The sequence below is a fragment of the Strix aluco genome, chromosome 10, assembly GCF_031877795.1.
Source record: "Strix aluco isolate bStrAlu1 chromosome 10, bStrAlu1.hap1, whole genome shotgun sequence".
Lineage (NCBI taxonomy): Eukaryota > Metazoa > Chordata > Aves > Strigiformes > Strigidae > Strix > Strix aluco.
The window spans coordinates 9,930,230-9,944,093 of NC_133940.1; the positions used below are offsets into that span (position 1 = coordinate 9,930,230).

The window sequence follows — 13,864 nt, forward strand, 5'->3', positions numbered from 1 at the left end:
TGCATGTTAGCTGTCTAAGGTAGTCCCTGCTAGCTCCTTTTATACTCAGAAGGGAGGAAGAAACACTTTTTAGGATGCTGATCAAATGCAGGTGTCTCTTTTCAGATGTACTCAGCATCTGCATTGAACACACAGGCCAGTCTCTGTGGACTAGAGAGAGAGTGCAGGGTGATCAGGTCAGATGCTGGGGTTTAGTTGGATGCCTGCCACCCTGAGAGATGTCTACAGTGCAGAGGGAGGCAACAGGAGTCCCCTGCCCTCCTTTAGTAGGAATGTGCCTGGCATGAGACATTCAGGATACAACCTTTGCAGCCTGGTGTTTCATACCTGCCAAAGATTGTGGATTACTTCTCCCCTTCTTGCAAATGCAGGCAGAAAATGTAATTCCACAACATTAACAAACTTGATTCAAAACTTCTCATGTCCAGCAGTAAAAACAGTTCTGTTCACCTCTATTATGAACATCGTCAGATCCCAAGAACATTAGAAAATGTAGATGGGACAAGTGTCCATGGCCACAGTTACCTGCCTATCCATGGCCAAGTTAAAGTACCCAGGTAAGATATTCTTGCTCTGCTTCCATGCTCACTGGGTGTTCAGCCCAGTGAAGCACTGATGAGTTCCCACAACAGCTGTTAACTGAGTTGTAATCAACAGAGATCAACTGAGGTTGGGCTATTAGGTTGTGCAGGGCAAATTTTGCACTTGGGTGGCACAACAAGGAAGGCTCCAAATCTTTTATTCATCAAGTTCCACCAGCACACACAGGCACTGTCTGTACACAACTTTGTCCAAAAGACCACAAGGATGGCCTCTACCAGGATTTTATTCTAGCATTTACCTGGAAAACAGCAGAGAATACTCTCATGTTATTGGCTGCCAGCCTCATAACTCTCAAGTTACAAGGATTCCTTGGCTCTGCTGCCATGCAGGCAATGCTCATTGCCTCTGGAAGTTTGACTCTGGGTATCAGGGGATGATCAGGAACAGAACTCTGACAAGGAAAATCCAGTAAGCCTAACACTCTTCTGCAAGGAAAGCCAATAGAAGAGGTCTCTGCTATTTGCTTAACCCCAGATTCTCTCTTTATTTAGAAGAAAGCCCTGAAAGACTGTGAACTTTCATAAACACACCATGTAAAAAAACCCAAACAAACGACCCTTTTTCCTCCTGCATCTCCCTTCTTTACATCTCCGGAGACAACATATCCTTTATCTGCTCGACTAACCCTCGTGTTACCCCAAAGGTGTAGTCAATCAATATACAGTTATGCCGAGTCTCACAGTAGAGCAAAATAATTTTGCTCTATGTTTATGTTGTGTCAAAGACAATCTGAGCTCGCTCTTTCACAGCACAGGTCAGAGTTTGTGCTTCCTCCCATTATATGTAATAGCTAATGTCTGTGTTATTTTATAGGACAGTAATTCTACACACAAGTAAGGCTTGCCTTGTTTCATCATCAGAGCGAATGAAGTCATCCCATCTTTTCGTGTGTTTGATATTAGAGTCCTTTTCAGCATGAAAGACACCCTATATGGGCAAGACAATTTTATTGCGTTCAGAAAGACAGTGTCACGCAACTTTTATTTGCTGTAACGTATATACATTATTAGTTGGCATATTTTATTTACTGCAAAGAATGCATGTGTGTTAGGATGTATTAACCTTTTTAATTTAGGATTTCCTCACTTCCTTTACTTGGAATTCTTTAGCACTAAGAGCTGAGGTTTCCTTGTTCTTGAGACTGCCAGTACAAGATCTATTTCTTTCTTTTTCTGCATATGTATTGTATGTGGTTGCAAGAGAATCACTGTATTTTCTTCTGGCAGTCACAAAAAGAGCATTGGATTAAATATAGAATTAACTGCAGGTTTAGTACAGATGAGTCTCTTATGTGCAAATATATGTTCATGTGTAATTCCAGGCAGTGTATTTATATTTGCGCTGAAGCTAAAGACGCACTGTTAGCTAAACCCCAGATGTTTTAGCCACTGTATCTCCACACTGATTTCCCTACACAAATGCTCAATTCATTCACGTGTATCAACACTTGAGCTGCCATGACTGAGGAAATAACAAGACTCTACAGCCAGCAATAAAGTCGCTCTTAAACTCATCATGGCCTGTTCTATCTTCCACTTCTTACTGCTGCAACCCCACTTTATTAATGCTTGAGGTAGGGTGAAGAAAGGTGACAATTCCTTCAGGCAGCTGCTCTCAAAACCAACTGCAGCCTCTCAAAGGAGTAAGTGTTCATTACAAAGACCAGGACAATTTTATGTATTGTCCCAGCAGTTTTTCCTGCTCAAAGCTTTTTAACTGGAATAAGACTATTTGAGACTCAATTTTCCTCTGTGTAAGGTCTTTTATCCTTTTGATGATAAAGAAGTCATCCATGGCACATGCTTTAACTTTGCCATAAAGGTTTTTCCATTTCCATTCAAAACTCATGCCTCTTGGAAGATAAAGAGGCAGTGGTACATAATGTTCCCTTCCCCTTCACAGATGCCCAATCCCGTTGATTTCCTACAGCATCTTGACATCTCGGCACATCCCTTTGGCTGTTACAAGAAGTATCTGGCACATCTGGGGGTTTGGTCTCTGGTGAGTATTCAGGAAAGTTAAATTTTAAAAAGATTACATGGGGGGGGTAAAAAAAAAAGAAGTAAAAAAGAAAAACAGTGCTTCTGCCTCAAGAACAAAGCAACAGCAGCATTGTTCTAGGATTGGTTTTGATATTCTGCATGACAGAAATTGCAAAGCTCAGGGTCCTGTAATAAATCCTTCACAAGCTGTGTTTCCACTGGCTTTCAGGATCAGGTTTTCCAAAGGATTATGTAGTTCAGTCTCTCTAGGTACTTACAAAGTGTGCTTATGCCATGCAGGGTCTGGACATGATAGGGTTTTCAAGTAGCGCAAACATATCCTCTAATTTTTTTAGAAAGTCCATCTAATCCTATTTCTAAGGGTTTTACTCATTTCCTGATCTCCGATCTTGCAAAACAGTTCATAATCACTGGAGGATAGCACTGAGGTAAACAGCAATTGGACTTGAAGTACTCGGTTAAGGGCATGAGAAAGAGTTCGCACCCACACTGCCTCTGGAGTAGAGAGCTGATTTTAAGCCAGATCCCTCCTATGGGCTGATGGGCTAAGCTCAGCTGTTCCTAAACTTTTTGGACTGGGTTAGCTGAGTCACTCTAATTCCTCTTACCCCAGGGGACTGGTTGTGCGGTCACTTACTCTGTTGCTGTTATGCTAACAAAGAAAAATAAGGAGATTGTTGTTTCATTCCCAGATCATTTCCATGATGCAGTTGCATAAACACAACAGAGCGTGTAGAAAGGTGGGGTAAGGAGGAACAAGCACCCACGAGAAAGTAAGATCTATAAGCTGTATCACCAGAAGAAACGCAGTCTCCAGCTCCACTAAATGCCTTATTTGATGACACAAAGCATTTGGCAGCAATGCTGATTTCAGCACATCCCACTCTAGTCACTTATTCATGCCCTCTGCTAGTGTCACACCCATCCAACGTCCCTCCAACAAAACACTGCAAACCATAGGATGTGGCTGGTGTTTTGTCACACTTTGTTAGTCTGCAGCTCCACAGCCTAGGCCTAGAGTAATCCATAGAGAGGCCTGGCTGAGTAGCTAACAGGGGAGTACAAGGAGGGTGGGGAGCTGGAAAACAGCCAAATTACAGGTTGCCAGATATCGATCCATGACACCCCTGGAGAGAGACATAAGCATGTTCAGCGGATTGTCCCACCCCAGATTCAGTCAGAGGCGAGCAATGGAAGTGTTGTGTAGCTTGATGGTCTAAGGTTATCAGTAAAGCAGTGCTAGCAGCGCAAGCTAATAACTTGTATTACACTAAATGAAAAAGGACAAGTTTTTGAACTAACATCATTCAGGGATCTGAGAATTGCTTGGACACACACCTTAAGGCCTTGCAAACCTCACTCACATGCGTAGCCCTTCAGGGGTAGCTGACACAGAACTAGAGGCCTTCAGTTGTTATCCATACCTAAATGGCTACATAAGAAAGTTAAAGCAGCAATCTCATACTGATAATACAACAAAAATACTTCTTTCCCTTTACCCCAGCCATGATGGAGGGCACCAATCATGCTAAAAAACAGCAACTCAACTTCACATATATTCTCTGTACTAGCACTACTCGACCATCAGTCTCCTTTAAAGCTGCTGCTGACCAGACCTTCCAGGACAGATTTCAAACACTAAAACCAATCAAAACAATCTGGGCTATCTGCAGTTTTAGAGTAAGAGGTTGGATCACCTCTGCCCCTGGCTGCCCTCCCCCTCCTCTCCATGCTGGCTCTTGAAGCATTAGCAAAGAAAGAGGAAATTCCTGAAATTCCTACATCAGCATTAGGGCTTGTTTTGCACAAACTTGGACAGAGGTTGCTCCTAAGGGGCCAACTCATGCTTTCATCCTACTGCTGTGAGAGGTCCGCGTTTATTTATTTATTTTCCTTCCCCGCCAGCTTACCCAGCCTCCTTCGGTGAATGAAGTGCAGTAGTGTCGAGCACAGAGATGCTGACATCGCTGCTGGACTGGCTAGGTTTTAAATTACTTTCCCCCCTGGGAGGTGGAGGCTCTTTCCTTTTCTTCTTGGCAAAGAAGTTCTTGAAAGTCTGAAATTTGGATTTTTTCTTTCCTGCAACATGAGAAAAATGAAAATTTATGGAAATTGGAGGTGTTGCTTGGCTTGGAGAATGTTATCTCTTAAATTCTGGATGAAGCCTCCAAGCTAGAGCAGCCCATTCAGTTTTAGTCAGCTCCTCTGTAAATAATTCAGCGCTCGAGTCCAGTGAAAGGTGAAGCTGCAGTTCTTCTATTTGCTGCCTATAAAGCCACATTGGCATAAGCTGACAATAGTGGTGCCTACTTAGGTTCCAGTTTATGAAAAATACACCTTATATACAGAACGTATCTACCTACAACTGAACAGTGATCGTGCCCATCATATTTGATATCTTTTCAATACAAAAATTGATGTCAATATCTTGAACTCTTATTGTACTTTACTTAGCTCAGTTTAGCTCTGCTTTCTCTTTACTCAGTGCTGTAAGGAGACAACACCTGAAGCATATTCAACATTTGGCAAAAAGATTGAAACTGGCAAAATAATCTGTAATATGTAAGAATTTAGAAACTCTAAAACCAAAATACCTGTTTCCACTTTAAACCACTGCCCCAAAATAAAATCAACAACTCCTCCAAGGACAATGGAGCAAACTTAAATTAAGATACTGCCCTGCAGGAAACCCCCAAACATAGCAGCCCTAAGAACACAATTAGAAAACTGTTAATCTGATTTCAGATTTTTCCATTGTCCAAATGAAAATACAAAAAGAACAAAATAAACCATACAAAATATCACTGACTTCTTTAATTTTTAATAACCTATGATACTTTAACATTCTTATTTATATTTTGTTTTAGCACACAAGTGCTGCATTTTGTCACTGACCCTTACATTGAGGGGTCAGTATGGAGTGGTTTGGGCCAAGCTATTGTACTAAGACCCCTGTGATTGACTGAAATACATATGCAGAGCAGTAACATCACTCCATATCTGAGCCAAATTCATTGTTCAATTAATACTTTACAGGAGCTGGCATAATAAATGCCCACAGCTGGAGGATTCCTTCATAAGCAAGGCATTATTTCAACACAATTATTGTCTTCCAGCAATGATTTAGTTGGCGATGCTCTGTCTCAACGTGTGCCCTGTACGTGTGGGGATCTCTGCCAATGGGCCTTATCTGGGCTGAAACTGTGCCACCGCACAGCTGCATCAGACAGTAGCCACTTTGAGAAATAAACAATGATATTGAGATCTACTCACCCTGCCTCCTCCCTGCTCTCAAGACCAGTGCCAGCGCCATGCGTCAGGACACATAAGGATGCTGCTACACTGTCCAGCACAGACTGATGAAATGGCTACCTCCCTGCAGAGCAGTAGCAGCCAGGGAAGACCTGCACATTGCCTTCCAAGTGACTTGGGCTGTCACTGAGACCAAATTATCTTTCAAACCATGTAGAGCAAAACTATCAATGGAGTCCCACTCACCTAAATAATAATGGGATGTTGTGCTCCTATGGAGGGTTTATCAGTGGAAGACCTTTTTCTCTTCCACTGCTGCTTACCAGGCAGTAGGTCACAGAAAACCTACAGGTTATATTGCCTGCCCCAGACTACTGAGCTGACCTCAGGGCTTTTGGATTTGTTAAGACTCTCATGGGGCTCAAGGAGTTTCATGCTGCACCCATAGCAAGAACTGGTAAGAGAAGACAGGTCACACAACCAACCAGAAGACCACAGTGCCTCTCAAATAAAACAAGGTTGTTCAGTGTCCTTTAGAGAGTCTTTAGAAATGTCTCCCTGCCATTACTGCCATTCATATCAGCAAGTAGACAACATATATGGTATTCTCCCAGAAAACTTGTCAAAGATGAGTTGGTTTATTTCAGATAAGCAAAACAAAAGATTAAAAAGTTTCATGAAAGCAGTGCCCCAAAATTCTCAACTCAGCAACGTCTGCTGACACAGTCCAATGACTTCAAGAACAAACTGGCAGACGTTGTTACCTGCAGAGAGCTCTGCAACTTAAAGGCAGTCTAAATGAAAAACAAGGACATTGTCATGTACACTGGTCAGCTGACAGTGATATGGACAGAAAGCAAGTTCGATTCTTGTGCAAGTATTACCAATAAGCTTAATTAGATGCTGGTATTTTCAGAGAACTGGGGGAATGTTAAAAAAAAAAACAAAACACCACCACAACACAATAACAACAGAAAAAGAAGTGATCCTAAGGACATTTATGAGAAACAAACATAAGTCCTACCACAAAGGATAACATTGCCAAGGTAATACTCCAAATACTTGTTTAGATCAGAAGTGGTGCTAACTTTAGAATGGAGGCCATGGAAAGCATTTGCAAACACTGCCAGTGAGTAAACCTCAGCTGGCATGGGACAACACTTGGGCATCGTTGTGCAACATAGTCCTCTGATGCAGACACATCAATTACTTCAGGGCTTTCCCTAGCCTCTAATTTATTACTGATGTGCAGGGCACACCCCCTCCAGCAATAATTCCTCTTCAGCCGCACTCTGCTCAGCTGCGTGCCTTCAGCTGTTTCAGATGAATGAGAAAACAGTAAGTGTTCCTGCAGTTCCAGAAGATGGGCACTTGCCGTATTATTACACAAAAAAAGATAAAATCACTTAGTGCTGCATGCAGATGAAAACTGTGGGACTGCTCTATGTGAGAGCATTTGTCAATAAAGACACAGTTTAGAAAGACGGTGTTCATATTTGTTTCCTGCTGCAAACGTTGCATGCTGGTTTCACACATCATTAAAAGGATGCCACATTTAATTAAAAGGTGCCTACATTTCAGTGCACTGTGAAGTAGCCCAGCGTATCACAAAATTGGTAGAGTGCTCTATGATACTTGAACTAATAATATACAAGGGGATCTTTTTACTTAAAATGGAAAAAACTCATTGCATAACAAAAATCCTGTAGAAGACCCAAGCTCAGAAAACTATGCTTACTTCCCCTTCACCCACTTCTGAATAATGACTCATGATTTTTGAATTCTGACGGTTGCCAAGCTTCAAATTTATGGCATTAAATATAAAAGATTAAATTTAAAGGCCACTGCCCTAAAAAGCAAAAGCCTTCCCAAAAATTAGTTGCTTATGTTAGCTATGATTTAGCCCACTATAACAGAAAAGGAGCAGGAATAAGCATTTTGCTTGCTCTGTAAAGTTTGTTTATTCTGTATTTTTTACTGTTTGTGTACTGCCTATTTCATTGTTTCTCCTGTGCACAGAGAGAATTAATGCATGTCCTTCTGCCCTTTGCATGATTCTTCCTGATAACAAGATAGAAGAGAAAAAGATGCTTTTTCCAGTGCCAAACTGAGACCATAAAAAGCACAGGGAACATCCGATCTGGGAGCTCAATTATCATATTTAAATTAAACAGTTAATTTTAAGATCTTCTATGCTCTCTGACTTCCTAAGGTGCGTTCAGGACACATTTTCCATTTTTTCCTCAAATCCAAGGACTAGATACTTTCACCACTAAAAAACACATGGTAAAAAAACTCCACAGACAAGATCCTCAGGAAATACCATAATTCTAGCTTCATAAAAAATACCTGATATTGCCAGAAAGACAATTAAATCATGGAATTCAGCAAGCCTAACATGGAGTACTGACAGTTTTTAGACAGTGACCTGGTTATTGCCATCAGGAAGGAGCAGCAGGCACTGGAAGCCCTCTACTACTACTCAGACAATAAGGTAAACCTCAAGAAATTAATCTAATTGACTAGACTGTGAAGGCTGGGAATTTTAGCCTCCTAGAGCCTTTACATCACAAGCCAATTAAAGCTATAAGGAGGAATAGGTGAGGCAATCCTACATTACATGGGAAGTAAACAAAAGATCCTAAAATAGCTTTATCCAGGTCCAGTCAAGTGTCTCTTGAATACTTCAGCAATAGTGCTGCAGCCTTTAACTTTTTAAAATTTTGGTTCAGTCAGAAACAGAAATATTTCTGGTGGTTTTAGGATCAACACTTAAGACAGCAAGCCATCTCCTGCCTTTCCTGTCACCCGGGTCAGAATTTGATCCATGTTCTGAATCTTCTAGTGAACCCAAGTACAAAATTTGCATGTGTGTGTTTCACACAAGTTCACCAGTGTGCCATTGATAGCACTGGTCTATGTGATAAACTAGATAATAAATTTAAGAAACCAGCTGCTGATGAGCATCCGTCATTACCCTTTCTTCACCCCCATCTACTTGCCATGCAGAGTTCAACAGTCACTTTGTCATTTGCTTCTCTCTTCTACCAATATTCTGATGGTGGCAAACGTAATTCTAAAGGATAAAGCAAGATGATGCTTGAAACACAAACATTTAAGATGATTGTGAGACATTAGCCAAAGAAAAGAAAAAAAACCCAAGTGATATGACAGCCACTTCTCCTGAAATGCCTCAGCCATGATGCTGTTCTTCATATTCACCTATCTCCTCAAGAATAGTCTGAATACCGGCAAAGGGGATTTCCTTTAACTAAGACAACTCTTTGCCATAAGTAAGATATTTTCCTTTCTTGCCTATTATTCCATTCCCTCATGGCTGTTTGCATCAGCCCATGCCACTAGATTAAAGAATAAGTAACAAACGGTTGTGTGGGGCCAGAAGCAGAGAATGAGGCTGCAGTGGGAGCACTCATACAGCTCCCACAGGCAGAGGCTGGCTAACAGGCTCAGCTACCACCTCTGCAGGATCCATCAAAGCAGGCACAACAATCATCCCTTCAAGCTCTAACATCCTGGTTTTGAAAATCCAAGCCAGAATCGAAAAGAATATCCTCCATCAGGTTATGACCCTCCAGTACGGCACATTAAAAGACCCTTCCCATAATATTGCCAGCTGACAAAGCCACACAGAATTTTTTTTTTTACACCACAAAACCCAAAACAACACTGCAAAACAAGTCACTACAGGCTCCACGAACTGAAGAAAATTAATCTTGACTTCCAAATCAGCTATACATTTGGAGAACAACTGCTTACCTGTGCACTCTTCAACTGTCTCTCCTGTTTCAGGTGACTGTGTGACCTCTGTTGGCCCCGTGGCCATGATATAGTCACTGAAATAGAGATGAAAGCATCAGTTAAATTTTAGTCCGCCTTCCCAGCAGAATATGGTCCCACCCAGCATGAAGAAAGAATATGGCTAGATCCCTTCTGAAACTGCACATCCAAACGCTTATCACAAACACGGCTTGCACGCTTTTTTGCACTTTGGTCACAGAACTTTTCCTCATTTTTCAGTGACACTTATTTCTCAAGCCAAAACTAACAAACCAGTCGAACTTCTTGCCAGTACCCCTCTCTTTAGGAAACCAGGATCAAAGTTTCCATTAATGAAAGATGTCATTAAACTTGCTCAGCAAAGACTGTCATGCTTCCCAGTCTCTGAATAATCAGCCTTTATGATTGCTCTTTGCTAGAGAGTGACAGCTCCATGCTACTGTAAAAAACATCTTAAGTAAGTGCTCTGCTGCTGAGGGATCATGTATTACAGTGGCCTTACAGTAAGCACCAGGCTAGTCTGTCAGCATTATTAAAATTAGTTAAGCATCAGCACTGAAGCATCATCCTGGGCTATGCTACATTTGTGGAAACCAATAGATCAAATTTATTTTGGATGCAGTGCAGTCAGCTTTTAGCCACAAGCTTTGAAACCTTATCGCAAGCCGGGCTATTGATCAACCAAATTAGCTGATGGCATCATCTTCCTCCACGATGAAAACAAAAGTTCAGCCTAGTTTTAAGATCATTCAATGTTAACTGGCTCCACTTTGTATTTTCCAAGACTCCTACATGGATGTCTGTCAGAGACAAAGGAATTAAGTAGCAGACCGTAAGAGTTACAGTACAAATGTCAAGCAACAATGAAAATGTGACAGTTTAGCAGGGCAGCTCATAAATACTGTCCTTTGTTACAGAAGATACCTAGGTGATACATTTACATAGTTAGCAGTGCCAATATGCTGTGTCAGGACATAAAGGGTACGAAATCTTTACAAACAAATGAAAATATACAGAAACAAATCCTGCTCCCTTTTCTGCATAGACCTCATCTAACAATTTTTCACCTGAAAGTGGTGCAACAATACTGCTAAGTCAACAGCAAGCAAGATTATGATTCTATACTGATTTGGCCAATCAGTAAACTATTCTATTTCTTCTGTATTACCCACACATTCTATAATGCGTCATGCTCAAAAGCACTGGGACTTTCCTATGAGCCCACATCCTCAGATAACCTTAAAAGATAAGGTGCACAAAATCAGAGGCAGAGCCGGTGGGGCTGTCAAAAAAAATAAAAGGGAACAGACCATAGAGGTAAAAGAGGCAGAGCTCCTGCAAAAAAAAACAGACCATGGAGTAAGCTTTCCCTGTACTAGCCACACAGATATGCAAACTGCCATGCTGCTGAACAGTAGGTAGAAATGGAGGAGATATAAAACAGAAGAAAACTGCAATCTAACAGATCATCTATGAGCAGTGAACACAGGAGTGCATTAACACACTGTAGTTCCAAATAATCTCATCTCAGCTTGCTAAAATCAATTAAAAAGCCATTGCAGCAACCAGGACCGATTATAACTTTTCTAAATAAGATGCACCGAGGATGTTCTTGAAACAACTGTTGGACAATATTGAGAAGCAACAAAAAATAAGACTTTTAAGATTTTCCCTTTTAGATGTTCATTACTATTCAACTCTTCTCCCTTTTTTCTCCACATCTCATCAATTATCCGTGAAAATGTCTGCATTTCCTGCATATTTTGATTAAAGTGGTCATCAGCAGACTCTCTCATAGACTCTGTATTAAAAAGAAATTTGGTTCCAATCTTCCCCCTCAGCTTCATACACCATGCATATTGATTGTTAGATTTTTCTTGAGGGAAAAGCATTTGAAACAAAACATGAAGAAAGCACTCAACAAATTTGCAAGGACAAACTGGCAAGTCCCCAGACTTGAGCTTACTTCCACGGAATGTGAGTGGGCCTGACACCTTGCTCATTTAGACCTCTAACTTCTGCTTTATCCACCTTCAAAAAAATCAAAGCAAGAGAAAATGCTGCTTTCAGATCCAGCTTTGTTTTCACCAGCTCTACATTTATTTAAATTACTTGAACATCTCAGCTGCTCACTCAGAATCCTTCTGGCCTTTGGAGATATTTTGACTGCTGTGTTTATTATAAACTGCAAGCATTTATTTCCAATTGGTATATCTTTTATACAAGTAGAACTATAATTGCAAAGCAGTTCAGCTCCGAGGCAGTCTCTTCACAGTCAAATCAGCTCCAGCATTAACTTGATTTTATAGCCGAGTTCTCTGAGGCATGTAGAGGTCAAGTGTCAATTGCAAGGGTGGATGGGTTGTTTGAAAATGTGCTCCATTTAGGACCTAATGGCTTGGTGCCTTTGCATACCTCATCACAGTATCATCTTTTTCTGAACAATGACTTGAGGTGAACAAAATCATCACAGATTTTTCCAAGGTTTAAGTTAACAAGTATTCAATAACAAAAAAAAAAAAAAAATTTACAGCGAAGTATAAGTTCCATCATTAAAAGCTTGATGACATACCTAAAGGAAAATTAGCAATCAGACAACATTTAGACTTTAAATTCTGGTGGCAGTGAGTTATACAGCTAGCAAATGTTCTGAGCAACAAACCCTGGCCTGGGGATCAATGGAATGGAGAAAAAGAGCACAAATACCCATCAATACAAATACATGTGAGTGCACAGGCATTAATTGATCGAACCTTCAGACATTCATCACTTCCAGGCCTTAATGACAGCTGACAGACACAGTGTCAGGACATATCGATACCATGCACATTCAGTTCAATCAGCTGTACTAACCATGTGCACTCTTGCGAACTTTCCCAGAGCATTATGCCATTAGAGACAAAGTTTTAAACAAATACTGTATGCATATTGGTTTTTAGTGATAAAAATATCAGGTTAAATGAATGGCCTTTTAAAGCGGTATTTCTGATACTCTTCAAGCTAGGCGATGCTAGAGGACAGCTGGGAGAAGGAGCTCACAGAGGGATGAAGGCGACTGTCTCCTCAGTGGGGAAGCAGTCAAGGCAGAGCAGCGACAGATTGATAGCTGCCGGTCAAGTCCCTGATACTGTTTGCTTCCCACTAGAAGTGGAACAGTGGGCACATTTCCTCAATCTACAACTTTCTAATCATGTTCTCTCTCAAACAGCATCTGCAATCCCTGCATATGCACAGGCCTCCCGCTGCAGAGGTACAGTACAAACAAGATGTCAAGTCTCTGCTAGATACCTTAAAAGCCAGGCCTGGCTCTGTCCAGTAAATCACTGCAGCAACTCCTGTGTAAGGCCATGGAAATGACCAAAAGCTTACTGAGAACAGCAAGGATTAACTACATGGTGTTTACCTCTCCTTGCACAGGGTGGTGGGCTGGATTATTACACCTATGAATTAATTACCTACAAACAGTGAAGCGGCTTTCTATACAGGTGCAATCACAACAATCAACCTGACATTACTAGACCCTATTTGCATTGTCAGGGTGTATTTTAAAGGCATAAAACTCCTACAAAGTTGCAGGGCTTGCCTTATTTTCAAAGCAGGCAACAGGACCTAGTTCACAATCATCATTACGCTCACCTGGTTTGATGGCTCCCTGCTATCCCATACAAAACTTCCATTAATAACCCCACTGTGTTACATTCACTTGGAGCTCTTCAACTCATTAAAGGAACTAATGAGTCTTAAGAGAAAAAAGAAATCTCCAGGAACAGGAGAAATATCCTTGCCTCGCTTTTACAAACTGGGGCAACTGGACAGACATTTGGAGTGCTCCATGGGAGGGCAGCGATAGGGCAAAAGAAATACAGTCCCAGAGTGGTGTTCTGACTATGCCCTTTCCCCAACTAAGTACATTACTGAACATATACATCATATGGGGGGTGGGGAATGCTAAAAGAAGAAAAGACAATTCCCTTTCACTGCTTGGTTTGTGTATTTAAGGACTCCTGGGAAGTTAACATTGTACAGGACTCACATTTCCTGCATTTAACAAAGACCCAAGAGAAACAGAAACACTTTCTGCTCAGCCTCAGAAAAGGGACACAGCCTCCTTGCTGTCTCTCCAGCAGAGCAGAAGACTCGGAGTCTGCACAGCAAGAAGGCGCCTACCCCACCTTTAGTGTTTCTTCAGCTTCAGTCCCATGCTTCTG

The 13,864-nt window shown here is 41.3% G+C and overlaps 1 protein-coding gene across 5 annotated transcripts in view; it reads right to left on the bottom strand.

Moving 5' to 3' along the window:
• The window catches only part of KIAA1210 (KIAA1210 ortholog), a 44,796-nt gene that overhangs the window by 19,508 nt on the left and 11,424 nt on the right, over positions 1-13,864 (bottom strand). For 3 of the 5 annotated variants that reach the window (XM_074835179.1, XM_074835177.1, XM_074835178.1), the window contains exons 2-3: positions 9,636-9,712; positions 4,517-4,685 (exon numbers count right to left, since the gene is read on the bottom strand). In XM_074835179.1, the coding sequence (XP_074691280.1) occupies positions 4,517-4,685; positions 9,636-9,712 (246 nt within the window). The remainder of the gene's footprint in view (positions 1-4,516; positions 4,686-9,635; positions 9,713-13,864) is intronic. The other 2 variants (XM_074835180.1, XM_074835181.1) reach the window with 1 other exon arrangement.